Source organism: Mandrillus leucophaeus, unplaced genomic scaffold (genome assembly GCF_000951045.1).
Source record: "Mandrillus leucophaeus isolate KB7577 unplaced genomic scaffold, Mleu.le_1.0 Scaffold508, whole genome shotgun sequence".
Classification (NCBI taxonomy): domain Eukaryota; kingdom Metazoa; phylum Chordata; class Mammalia; order Primates; family Cercopithecidae; genus Mandrillus; species Mandrillus leucophaeus.
The window spans coordinates 370504-383524 of NW_012105453.1; the positions used below are offsets into that span (position 1 = coordinate 370504).

General features: G+C 47.2%; 1 protein-coding gene across 1 annotated transcript in view; it reads left to right on the forward strand.

Moving 5' to 3' along the window:
* Nucleotides 1-12720, forward strand: part of LOC105551137 (anoctamin-2) — a 351959-nt gene extending 339239 nt beyond the window's left edge. Inside the window, exons 22-23 of the mRNA XM_011996294.1 lie at nucleotides 9711-9816; nucleotides 11800-12720. Of these exons, the coding sequence (XP_011851684.1) occupies nucleotides 9711-9816; nucleotides 11800-12069 (376 nt within the window). The 3' untranslated portion in view covers nucleotides 12070-12720. The remainder of the gene's footprint in view (nucleotides 1-9710; nucleotides 9817-11799) is intronic.
* Nucleotides 12721-13021: the final 301 nt, after the last annotated feature.

The window sequence follows — 13021 nt, forward strand, 5'->3', positions numbered from 1 at the left end:
TTGTCTCCTAAGGTTATAATACCATAGTTTTACCATACATCTTCTGTATTTAGATATATTTAGGTACACAAATACTTACCACTGTATGACTGCCTACAGTATTCAGTACAGTAACATGCTGTGCAAGTTTGTAGCCTGGGAGCAATAGGCTATCCCTTATACCCTAGGTGTGTTGTAGGCTACATAGCATCTAGATTTGTATAAGCACGTTCTGTGATGTTTGCGAAGTCACCTAAAGATGCGTGTCTCAGAACATATCCCCATCGTTAAGCAACACACAACGTACATCATTCTCCTTTCCCTCTGTCTCCTGCTCTCTCTCTGCAATTGTTAATGACTCAAAAAATATTTATGGACTGCCTTTTTCTAGACCCATGGCGCAGACAAAGAGCCTTGTCCTCACCATCAAGGGGGTTATGGTCTGGTTGAGAAGAAAATAAGCAGAACAGATAGGAAATAGTAGGTTATTTGCTGAGCTTATGTATGGACCATGAGCATTGTGGGTGCTCAGAGGAGAGGGAGATTACTTGAGGGACTAGAATGGAAAGGGTGGGCCTCCTGGAGGGGCTGCTAGGAGCTGTAAGACAGAAAAGAAAAGCATTCTAGGTGGGGAGTCATCATGGGCAAAGTCATGGGGTAGGGACAAATGTGGGCTGTTGGAGAAGCACTTGGGGCTAGGTGATATGGTTAGCAAGGAGACACACAGCAAAGGGATTAATAAAGGAAATACAGTAAATGTAGAAACTCCTACGACAGCATAAGCCAAAAGGTTGTTGAATTTGAATAGATGGGATAAAGTACCTAATGGGAAGTCCTGAAATCTGACGGGAATTATAATGTGATGCAATAGGAAGGCACTGGACTTTTTTAGTGTTGGGGAATTATAGGATAAAGGGAAGGTTTAGGGAAATTGATCTGGTCTCAGTGAGGACGATGGGCTAGAGTTGGTAGGACCCAGGGAGGGCAGCTGGGCTACTGCATCATTTAGACATGAACCGTGCTGGGCATAGACCAGGGTGGTGGGAAGAATTAAGAGGAGGGGAGAAGATAAGCTGTTTCACATGAAATATTGCAGAGTTGGTGACAGTAGACATAGGAGAGTGGCTGAGCTAGGATTATCTCCAGTCTGGACTGAAGTCAGAGGACTGGGAAGTGGTCACATTGATAGGGAGAGGGAAGATGCTGAGAGAGTCTACTTTTATGCTACATATGATGAATTTGATTTCAATCATGTTACATTTAAAACGATGTTAAGAAATCTAAGGGGCCATTTTCACCCAACTCCTTGCCACACTAAGCTGGGCTTCTGGAGACATCCAGCTTAGAGTCCGGATTGAAGGCCATCACCACAGGGGTCACTGAAGCCCCAAAATGGAAAACTCTCCATTACTTACCCAAAAGGGCAAATACAGAGAAGACGAGCACAGGGGAATAATTTATTCAACCTGTTTGTACCCTGGTTAAAAGATGGTCCCAATAAAGCACTTGATGCAAGATCCTACCTCATATATATAAATCAGAATAATTAATTACACCAATAACAAAGGAGAAGGTATTATGGGACCAATATAGGGCTTTCTTAGACCATCCCCAATAATATTTGATGTGAAAGCGGTGTTTTCAGCTGTGTTTGCAGCGGTGATGACCCTGGGCATGTCTGCCATGCTTTCCTACCTGCGACCCTGGTGCCCAAGACCAACCTTTTGTAAAACAGCCACTTAGGTTCAGATTTGCGGCCTGAGACCATGAACGAGAGAACACCAGTTGGTTTTCCCAACCTGGGTGACTGAGTTAACCAACTGTACTAATCTGTGGTTTAAATAGAAGGGTATTCTGGTTCCAGGAACAAAAACTTCAGGGTTTCACTCTAGTCAACCAAGAAAAGATAAAAAAAAAGAGGAACCAGACCCAAAAGTGGATGAAGAAATTTACTCATAAGTGTCCATTTATATTAGCCTAGGTGTTTCAGGATTTTTCACATCTGGGCCTATAAAGAGTCTGACTCTTATACTAAAATCACATTGCGGGCAGATTTGCCGCCAGGCCACGCACTGCCTGGGGGCCCCTCTGCATGGTTCGCACACTAGACTGTCTGTCCATGGTGCTGGACTTGGGTCTGCAGACCCCAACGACATAGTTCCACAGCGTGGTGGGTCAGGAACAGCTCAAGGCCTTTCCAGTAGCATCTAGGTCTTCTCTAGGCAGGGTCTAAAACTCACATCTAAGAGCGCAGGTCTCCACCTCCATCTCCAGTGAGAGGCAGCACCAGTGTGACTTGTCATGTGTGAAAGCCAGGCTCACATCATCTGTTTCTTTAGTTGCTCTAGAAGCACTTGTCCTCACGGAGCACAAGGGTCTCTGATCTTGCCCTTGACCATCAGATTTTCCACTGACACCTGTGAGTGTGCTTTTCAGATGTATCACTGATCGAACTGGCTTAAATTAATAGGGATTGTAATGGTCCCTATGGAAAGTTGAGGGTAGGTCTAACCTCAGGCAGGTTTTTATTCAATACAGTCTGCCCAAATCCAGTCTCTGCCCACCTCCCAGCTCCACTGCAGTCAATGCTGACTGCGTTTTTGAGTTCCATATGATCGCCAGGAACTGTGGTGAGAAATAAGGAAAATGGGTGCTATTCAGCCAAAACAGCCAATGTCCAGGACACCAGGTGTTGTGACTATGTGTGGATCAGATTGAGCTTTCTTGTATCTGCCTTCCGAGTCGCTGGATTTTTCCAGCCAGCTGTGAGGCTCTGATAACCGTCTCCCCATTATTTCCATGCAAGTAGATAAGATCATGACTTGGTTGTGGCCCGTTTTAGAAAAAAGTCTGACACTGAGTGGCAGAATTATCAGTGGGCACATGCATAGCAAGTGCACTTTCATTCTGTATTTCTGCCAAGAAAATTTATTTGCAGAAAACAAATCATCCCAAGATCAAGCTGAAGTGACTTTGAAGCATCCGTCATTTTTGCTTCCTCTCTCTCAGTACCAGTGAGGATTACAGATTCATTAGGCAAATACTTTTGAGACGCTACTAAAGGCTTGGCCTTGGTTATGTAATAGGGAGCAAGACCTAGTGCCTCCCTCGAGAACTCTAGATGGAGCAGGCAAGTAAGCAAACACGGAATTAAAATTAAAATAGAGCTTTAATGATTGACAATAGGATAACAACAGAGAGCTAAGGGATCCCTGAGGAGGGAGGCCCTGCACCTAGCCCAGACTTAAGTGTTGAGGGGATGTTTCAAGGGAGATGAAACCTGAAGAATGGCCATGGAGATGATCACATGGAAACTCCCCACTCATGTGGCCACATCAGCCTGGCTGGTAAGCAGGGTGGGGAGGGTGGTGGGCCACGGGGCAGCAAGGGCTGTGTCAGGTGGTGACGGAGGTTCCAAGAGAATACTGTATTCCAGGGAGATAGGCTCAGGCGAGAGGGGTAAGCTATGAGAGAGGAGGCTGAAAGAAAAAACAAACTCCATATTAAGGAGAGGATGCTGGTCCTGTTGAGGTGCGTGGAGCCTCTCGTAGGGCCACAGGGTACCACTGCAGGGGTTTCAGAGGGCAGTGATGAGATCAAGCTTTTTATTGGTGTTATGTCTGTGCCTACAGTGTGAAGACTATGGGGTTACACTGAGGGTTCCGTTTAACATAAAGAGATGCCCTACTGTGAAATGTAGGTAGATGTTCAGAAAATAGGGTCAGCAGGTGATCTAGACATAGTATGTCAAATAGGCGTGCTCTGGGGACTACGTTTCCTAGATTGATAAGGGTTGTTGATGGAAATCTCTGCCTCATGTGAGTCCCTTCCACTGCCTGCTGTGTGAACTTGTCTGGGTCACTCAATTCTCTGGAGATTTAGAAAGCAAAGGCATAACCTCTATGATGTCTTTCTGAGTCAGGAATTGAGATGCTTGAGATAATTCCATATACATTTATATGTACATGGAAGACAGAGAAAGAGAGAGGGGAGGAGGAGGAGAAGGGACTGTGATAGAGGAATATTTTGAGAAACAGAGATAACTCTTCAGCTAGTCCTAGAGCCAGTTAAAACTGCTTCCGTGGTGGGAAACGAGGTTTGCCATGATTTTCTGGCAAATAACGTTGGGAACTTGTTGACCCTTCTTATTCTTAGCTTTCAGTGACCTCTGGAGATAAATGTGGTCAAATAAAACTGAGGTCTGCGGCTCCAACCCAGCCTCGCCAGGGATAGAGGTATCTTAAAAATAGCAATAAAAGTTAGGACAAGTCTCCGGCTGCCCGTTTGAGATGCATTCCCAGCATTTTGGAGCGATGCTTGCCTCAGTCATCTGACTGCTCTGGCAGGGCCGCTCCGTAAACAGTCCCGTGACATCAATCTGCAGGCATGATTAGCAACCATTTGACAGGGTCGAGGGGCCGCCACATCCTGGAGGACGAATGTGGGCTTGACTTCCCAGCTCAGCTGGAAGGGGGCAGAGAGATCTTGTCTCAGAGCTCGAAGAGCCTACCTGGGCATGGTCGACCCAACAGGTCTGCTTGGAGTTGTTTGTTGAGCTTCCAGCAGCAACTTCTGTGGATGGCTCCTGCCAGGTGTTCCTGCAGGTCCTAAGGGCTTGCATACCTCATATCCTGAGAAAAGCCTTTGAAGAGGGTGCTCCCTTCCAGCCCACGGCTGCCTCCCATCTGCTCCCCACCGAAACCAGAGGCTGTTAGCTTTTCTGGGTGTCGCCTTTCCTGATTCTTATCAACCACTGGACTGACCTGCTACTCATTAGTTCCTAATTGCCTGTACTGTTTTCCTTTGTTAAGGGCCAGTTCCAGAAGGCAGTTTTAAGTAGCTCAGATGGTATGAAAATATTGTATGTAGTTGTGTTCAGCATTAATATGACATTAATTTCCACCGGGGCTATTAAAATGTTTTTTACACGCCACTATTTGGAGTTGAGAAATGCATTTACTAGCTGATTTATTACATCACAAAAGCTCATTAAAAAGCTGTTACTGATCGTTAACTTCAGCACCATCCCTGCCCACGTGATTTTGTGTTGTGATGAATTGTGGCAGATGTCACTGTCACGAGTCACCCTGCAAGTGAGGATAGGATGAGGACATCTGAGCCCTGAGTCTCTGTAGCTCAGTTTTTTCATCTGTAAAAATGGGGGCTTTGGAATAAAAAATCTTCAAAGATGCTTTTCGTTTTTTTTTTTTTTAAACTTCAGGTTTAATGACATGTCATTTATTAATCTAGTTCTACAAAAATTCTAAACATTACAGGCAACCACTCCACCTCTGTTCTGCCTCCACCCTAACCCCTGCCCAACCCAGGCATCCTTCCGACAGTAATAGGGTTATACTTATGGGTGAATGTTTTCTAGGCATTTTTCTATGCATTAACATAGTATTAACTTTGTAGAACTTTTAAGGTATTGTTTTCATTTTACAATGAAAGATATTTTGAGTTAATGGAAATCTTATTTAAGTCATGTACAAATTCAATTCAATCAATGTGATTTTTCACAAAGTTAGAACAATCTAGATAAAATATTAACATAATTTTAAAGCTAAACTATTATGTTGATTTCTGTGTCAGTTTCATATATGAGTCTGTCGAAATTAACACTATAATTTTGCTCAGGAAAGCTTAATATAAAAATGTACTTGAATCAACTGTGTATTGCCATTAATTACATTCATCTTTTACCGTTTTGAACTTTTTAATTATAAAAGTAATTCCATAGACACATATTGTGTATGTATATGAGAAGAAAAGAGTCACTTCTCAGCTCCCACCCCAGCTGTTCTATCCCAGAAGAAACTTGTGTTCATTTTCTGCAGAAGCTCCAGAAATCATATTCACATAGATTGTCTTATTTAATTCTCACAGCGTCTTCCTTTAACATGCAAGGTATACGCACACACAGATACGCACGCACATCTATTCATTCACTTCTGGCTGGGATTGAGACAGCTCCTGTATGCTTAGCACTGGGATACACATTTTGGGAGTTGCACTCTGTAGATCCGGGACCTAGGTTTGGAAACGTGGAATGACTTCCTCGGGCTCTTCTAGGTAGTAAGTGGCATAGCTGATCCAGATGCAGACTAGCTTTTTTTTTTTAGACAGGCTAGTGGTCTCGTTATTGGAAGTCTCTCCTTATTAGAAAACTCAGGAGAACTCTCAAACTTTATGTTAAGCCTCAAGGAAAATGAAGGAGGACTGGAGGGGTGAGGGTGAGATCCAGGAATGTCCCTAAAATAATATGCCGGGGATTAAACTCTGCATCTCTTTGGGGGGCCACGGCTGGCAGCTGCAGGAGGCTGCCCAGATGTAGGGGCTCACCCAATGCTGGGGAATTCAGTGGGACTTTGGGAGACCCGAGCTCCCCAAGCCATGGGAACAGGTCTGTTGTGGAGCTGTCTTGTGGCCTCCACCCACCAGCCAGCACTTGCCCGTTTCATGCTATTTACCTGGACAGAGGTCCTGAGAGAAGCCCTGTGCAGCTGTGCCCTTGGCTGACTCCTGATTTGCACTAAAACTTACAGCATTTAGTGCTTGCATGCTCAAAAATCCTCCTGGAAAGCTAGGAGGAACTGGAAGCCGTGGTCTACATGCTCTGTCCTCTTTTAACCGAAAAGGTGTATTCCATAAGTAACTTCCAGTAAAAAGAGAAAGAATAGCTGCTATTTATTGGGTCCTCTGATGGGCCAGATAGTGTGCGGAGCACGTGGCGTTGACCCTCCGTCTTCAGAACAACTCTGTGGTGGAAAGTTCAGGCCCATTTTATAGTTGAGAAAGCTGGGCATCAGAATATTAGGTAACTTGCAAGAGGACAGAGAACTACAGTGCTGGACGGGGCTTTCAACCCCTCACCTGCTGCCTCCAAAGCACAAACTGTTGTCAGTGCTAAGCACTGTGTTTAGAAACAAAACACTCAGCATCACAGTGGTGGAAATAATTAGGTTGATTAGCCACTCTCTTTGGTGAACACTTCTATTCTTAAAGCTAATTATCTCTTGGTTTAATTAGTGTCTTCTAAGTTACTCAGTGAAACATTTGATAAGCCTGACTTCTTAGGGTAAAATTTAAAAACAATTGTGAAATCTGAACTTACGTTGGAATGTAAACAGCGAGTCCTTTACCTGGTGGTAGGGGCTTAGGAGAATCAAGGTTTTTCAAACTATGAGTCATGGTTCATTAGTGAATTATGAAATCACTTTAGTGGGTCATGATTGGCATTTTAAAGAATAGGGTGGGTTAGGATCAGATAGAGTAGAATAGGAAAATACTAGTGCATTGCACACAGCAAAGTATGTTTTGTGTAATTTTTATTGCAGTCTGTGTATGTGCATGAGTGTAAAATGTATTTCTCACTGTAGGTCATACTTTTTATAAAGTTAGCTTTGGAAAGAAATGTGAGCAGATGAATATTAAATTGCTCACTGTTCTTTTCTGTAGCATGGCTTACTGTCAGTTCCTAACAGAACCACACTTAGCCTGTCTGCATTCGAGCTATTTTCTGTACAGATCTCTGTGTTAATCTTTCTGCAGATCCTCGATTAGATGGATATGCTTGTTAGACTCGAAACATGTTTTAGACACTGAGGGAGGACAAAGTGACATTTCCAAAAGCTGGGGTGAGTTAATAGCAGAGGTGGAACCAGAATTAGATTATTTATGGATTCTTTTCAGACTGGAAAAAAGAGGGGTGAGCAGTGGCTCGCATACTGAGGTCAGCGAGCAGCTGTTCCTGCGGAGATGGAGCTAGAGAACAAGAGAAATGGACTTTGATTGTAGCAGTAGGGACTGGGCTGAACCTGGGGAAGGATTTCCCCATGGTAAGCAGTGTGTGTGTGTGCACACATGTGCGTGTGTGTGTGTGTGCGCGCACACATGTGCACATGTGTGTGTGTCACCCTCCTCTGGAGGTCTCTAGAAGAGTGAGATAAATTGCCTGCTGCCATGGCGTCCTGTCTGGGGGCAACGGGAGGATAGGTGAGTCTGAGGTTTTTCCCACCCCAAGATGTTCTCATTCACTTAGCCACGCTCTCCCTCTCTCCCATCAGCAAGGATAATCTGGAGCTGGCCGTGTTTCTGTCCTCAGCTGAGGGTGGTTATGATGAATCCTGTGGTGCTCTGCTGGGCTGCAGTTAGCTTTGCTTTTCATCCGGATGTCAAACCAAGCGTGCGGCAGCTGTGATCAGCTGTTGGGAGAGGGGGAGTCGGGCAGGGAGAGGGTAGCTCCTGGCCTCCTGCCAAACCCTAGTCGAGTCCCCAGTGTCCACTTCTCAGTTGTGTCTTTCTGTTGCTGACTCTTATCACTGCACCCTTTTCTGTCTTTGTATGTGCATCTCTTTTCCTCTTCCTCTTCTTCTCTTCTTCTCTCATCTCTTTGGACAACGGAAAACCAACAGGCTTTTATGTGGGCCTTTTAGAGCAGCTAATTCATTTATGGCAGGAGAAGGACCAAAGAGCACCTACTTCTGAATGCCCCTACATTGTGGCCATTGGTAAGGTGCCCTATGATAACGGAAAGAAAGCCCAGATTCAGCCAGACTCGCATTCCTACCCTGACTCTGCCTTTACTGGTCACGAGACCTTGGCCACACACTTCAACTTCTCCAAGCCTCAGGTTCCTCCTATGTTATGCTGGGGTAACAATGCCTGCCGGAGGATGCTATAGTGAAGATGAAATGTGAAACCTTCCAGAAAAGCCCTTTGCTCAGGGATTGACCTGGGCAGAGTCCCTGCCTGCCTTCCTTGGCAGCCACTATCACTGCTTGGTAGCCTGACACCACCCACCTCTTTCTGTAGCCCAGGACTTGCTTTGTTTTTATTGAGCAGCAAAGAGCTGTTGAATTCCATGGAAAAACTGTTCCAGGAAGGGTCATAGTTCTGGTACCAGCCTCTTGTCATTATTCCAGGCTTAGAAAAATGTGAGTCTGAGGAAATGAGCTAGTTTTCACATGAATCATTCTGGAATGGGGGTGAAAAGGCAAGGGTGAGGGAAAACTCAAGGCTTCTCTGTGGGTCTGAGAAAGAGGCATGAGCTCACGTCAGGCGTTAACATTTTATACTTTAAACCGTGCAGACAGATAAGGAACATGATTAGCAAAACAGAATACTGATCAACTATGATGCTTCATGACCCTCCCATCCCAAATTCACTCAGCCTCCAGCTTGGTCTGGATCAGCCTTCTTTCTGGTTCCAGAATGCAGCCTTGAAACAAGGCCAGCCCCTCTGGTGGCCGTAGTCCTGAAGCATCTGGAAGGGGAAGAAGCCCGAGACTGCCTGCTGGTGTCTGCCTCTTCCCCGAGCACCCCGGCTGCAGAGCACCATGCAGGGTGTCTGGGTCTCCCCTACCCACACAGAGGTCACAGGCTAGTGGGAGGCCCAGGTGGACCCACTGGCCTGGACTACCCTCAGATGCCCTGGGCTCCTTCGGGAGTTGAAGCCTGACACCAAAGTAAGCTTTGGGAGCTATTGGAGAGAGTCGTAGAAACATCTTTTTAGGACATTTCTAGGCTGACATTGGCTTTTTTGGACTTCAGTCCTTTTTGGAAATTTGTTGGTTAGGCCATAGATTTTGCCCACTTCCCCCTATTTCCCAAGTCAATGCCAAGGGCATGCGTGCCTGATGCTCTAGCCAGCCCTTGAGATTTCACCTAGAGAATTACCACCCTGTTCTCCATCCCCTCCCGATCTTAACACCACATTTCTCTTTGGGCAGGTTTAAGGATTACCGAGAGCCGCCATGGGCCCCGAACCCTTATGAGTTTTCCAAACAGTACTGGTTTGTTCTGTCCGCCCGTCTGGCTTTTGTCATCATCTTCCAGGTGAGTTGTTGGGATAAGGAACAGCCCATTCGAATCCGAGCTGCAGCGGTAAGGATACTGTACTCATTTCTTGCACCTACCTCCAGGTTCCCGTGGTACTCTGTGACGTGAGAAAGCTTCATGTGTGGCAGGCAGAAGTGAGGGCTTCTTTCCTGGGTGAGGCAGGGGAACTCTTGAGAGGGCTTTCTTTAATGGGTGGACTTTGCAGACAGAGAATAAAACACAGTGTAAGGTTACAAGACAGATGTGGAGTAAGTTGCAGGGCGGAGATAGATTCCTGTTTAAACCTAAGGCGAATAAAGGAAAGGGGCCATTGAAACCAGAGTCCCAGCCTGGGGCAGACAAACAGCCCCATCTCATCTCTGCAGTCATGAAAGAACTCAGGTTTGGAACCTTTCTTCTTGCACTCTGGGCTCCCTCCTTTGTTAGTGTTGTTTTAGCCACTGAGACATCTGGTGGGAAGGGCCCCCAGAGCCATCGAGCCATCCCTGAATGAATAGCAAACTCGAGCCCAGTGATTCCTATCTGGGACAATAGCCACAGCTCCAATTGCATCGCTGAGATTCTCTGAGCTCGAGGGCCCCCAATTCCCACTCTGGATGCCCCCGGTCTTCAAGCAGGGCTGAAGAACGAGCCCAGATCCTTTTCTCTTTGGCTCCCTCAGGCTTTTGTATTCCCTGAAGGCAGATCTCTGGGGGGCTCTAAAGTATCCTGCCCCCAGACCCCGGCCCAGAAAGTGGAGAAGCCCATCGGCTAGGCTTTCACCTAAAGAAGACAGCCATTCTTCCTCTGGAGAGATGGGGGCGATAAGTTTGAATGATCGCTCAGACATCCCCTGCTGCCCCACCCCCGGAGTCTCCTCACTTTCCCATATGTCACATGTCACATTCCACTCACGCCAGAAGGAATGGATTGAGAGGAAGAGTGTGTGACTTGGTGAAGCAGCTCGCAAGCACCCAGGATGCCCAGGAGCCTCTGGAAGCAGCAGTTGGTCTCCAGCATCTTCCCCTGAACCCCTAGGAACATGTAGGGTTCAAGGGCTCAGTCACAGTCCCAGAGGGGAAAAGGCACGTGAGTGCATAACTGGCAGCCAGAGAAGAGTATCACAATGGGAGGAGTGTGTTGGGTAAAGCTGGGTGAAATGTGGCTTGGGGAATTGCATGGGAATCAGATGCATTCATTGAGCCATGCCACGCATTGCTGTCATGTATTCATTCACTGAGACAGTAAATCCTCCAGGGAGAAGCAGTCCTAGCCTACCGTGTGCACCAGCAAAGGGATGTGGCTTAGCAGCCAGAAGGAAGACCACTGCAAGTGTGCGCCAAAGCCTAGACCCGATCGAGGCAAGCTGGACGCAGGGGTTCCCAGCGAGGCAGGGTTAGCCGGGGTGGCTGCAGTGACTGAGAACGGTATAAGGTGAATGTCAGCAGTGCACCGGGTCAGCGAAGGCCCGAAGTCAATGCGAAAACCCCAAGTCCGTCTCTAGTGTAGAGGATAGAGAGAGCCAGATGGAGGAGAGGAGCAAGTGGCACAGTGACAGCCCAGGAGCAGCCACTGGGCTTTGTCGCCACTTTCTAGAAAACCACTTTCCATTTTCTAAAGCACGGAGGGCCTGGAGGCTTAGAGGCCAAGAAGCAAGAACTGGACACATGGGAACACTCTGAGGATGGTGTGGGGGCACAAGTCCTGGTGAAGGGAGGAAGCAGTAGCTACTACTGACGGAGTCCTGCTCTGTGCCAGGCACTGCCGCAGATGCCCCACACGTATTAACCCATTTCATCTTGACAGCCACTCCAGGGTAGGCACTGTTGCCACTGCATTTTATGGGTGAGGACACCAAGGCAGAGTTATACTCATTGGTTGCGATCACTGGGCTGGTAAGTTGCGAAGCCAGGATTGACATGGAGGCATTCTGCTCCAGGGTCACCACCTCGCCGGGCCAGGCCTCTCCAACTCGGCCCCTCTCTCCTTGGCTTTCTGCAGAACCTCGTGATGTTCCTGAGCGTACTCGTGGACTGGATGATTCCAGATATCCCCACGGACATCAGCGACCAGATCAAGAAAGAGAAGAGCTTATTAGTGGACTTCTTCCTGAAAGAGGAGCACGAGAAGCTCAAGCTGATGGATGAGCCGGCCCTGAGGAGCCCAGGAGGTGGGGATCGAAGCAGGAGCCGGGCAGCCAGCTCAGCACCTTCGGGCCAAAGCCAGCCGGGCAGCGTGATGTCGTCAGGCTCTCAGCACACCAACGTGTGAGCAGTTCAGCCTGCAGCAGAGGAGGGCACAGCAGCAGAGACACGCACGTGCACGCAAGCGCGTTCCTACCCCCACACGGCGTGCTGTCTGTCTGCAGGGGCCCGGCTTGATGGGGTCTTAAAGAGGGAATATGTGTAGAAAGAAAGAGGCTGAGAGAATGGGTGTAGGAAGGAAGAGAGATGATGCTACTTCTCAGAAACTTCAAGCTTAAGTTTCTTTTAGGTCCTCTTTTAAGCTGCATCCTTTTGAGGTATCGGAACCCCACTGGGGTCTCTCCACCCCAGAGTTCTCAGGCACTGCAAGCATTCCCACATGCCCTGGGGCACCCTCCTGTACTTCACCATCATTTCTGACTCTGACCAGCTGTAAGAGAAATGCAGTCAGGAGCACGGCATCCCCTACCTGCTATCACTAGTGACTCAGAAAACTGAGTCACTTGCAGTGGGGCTGCCACAGCCTCAGCAGATGCAAATTAAGTCACAGGGCTGAATGGTGCGGCCGCTGGACCTGATAGGAAGATGCAAAAGTCCAAACCTGGGCTTGTCTCCAGTTCACGTCACAAAAACATTTGGAGCTAAATGCAAGTAACTGTCATTTTACGAAAGTTCAGGTTTAAAATAATAAAATAAATGGACACGTTCTTTATAAAGAGGCATCTGTTGTCTTTGATGCCTTGTCTCTCCGTTTCCTTCCTTCCTTCCTTCCTTCCTTCCTTCCTTCCTTCCTTCCTTCCCCCTCCCCTCTTCTCTCCTCTCCTTGCCTTTCCTTTTGGTATTTATTGAGGTTCTACTGTGTGCCAGGCATTGTTCTCCGACTGGAAATACAGCAGAAGATAAAAGAGACAAAATCCCTGCCTCATGAAGCTTACATCGTGGGGGAAGACAGACAGTAAGCTGAATGTACAGTGTTTTGGATAGTAATAAGTGCTATGGAGAAATGTTAGGTAAGACGA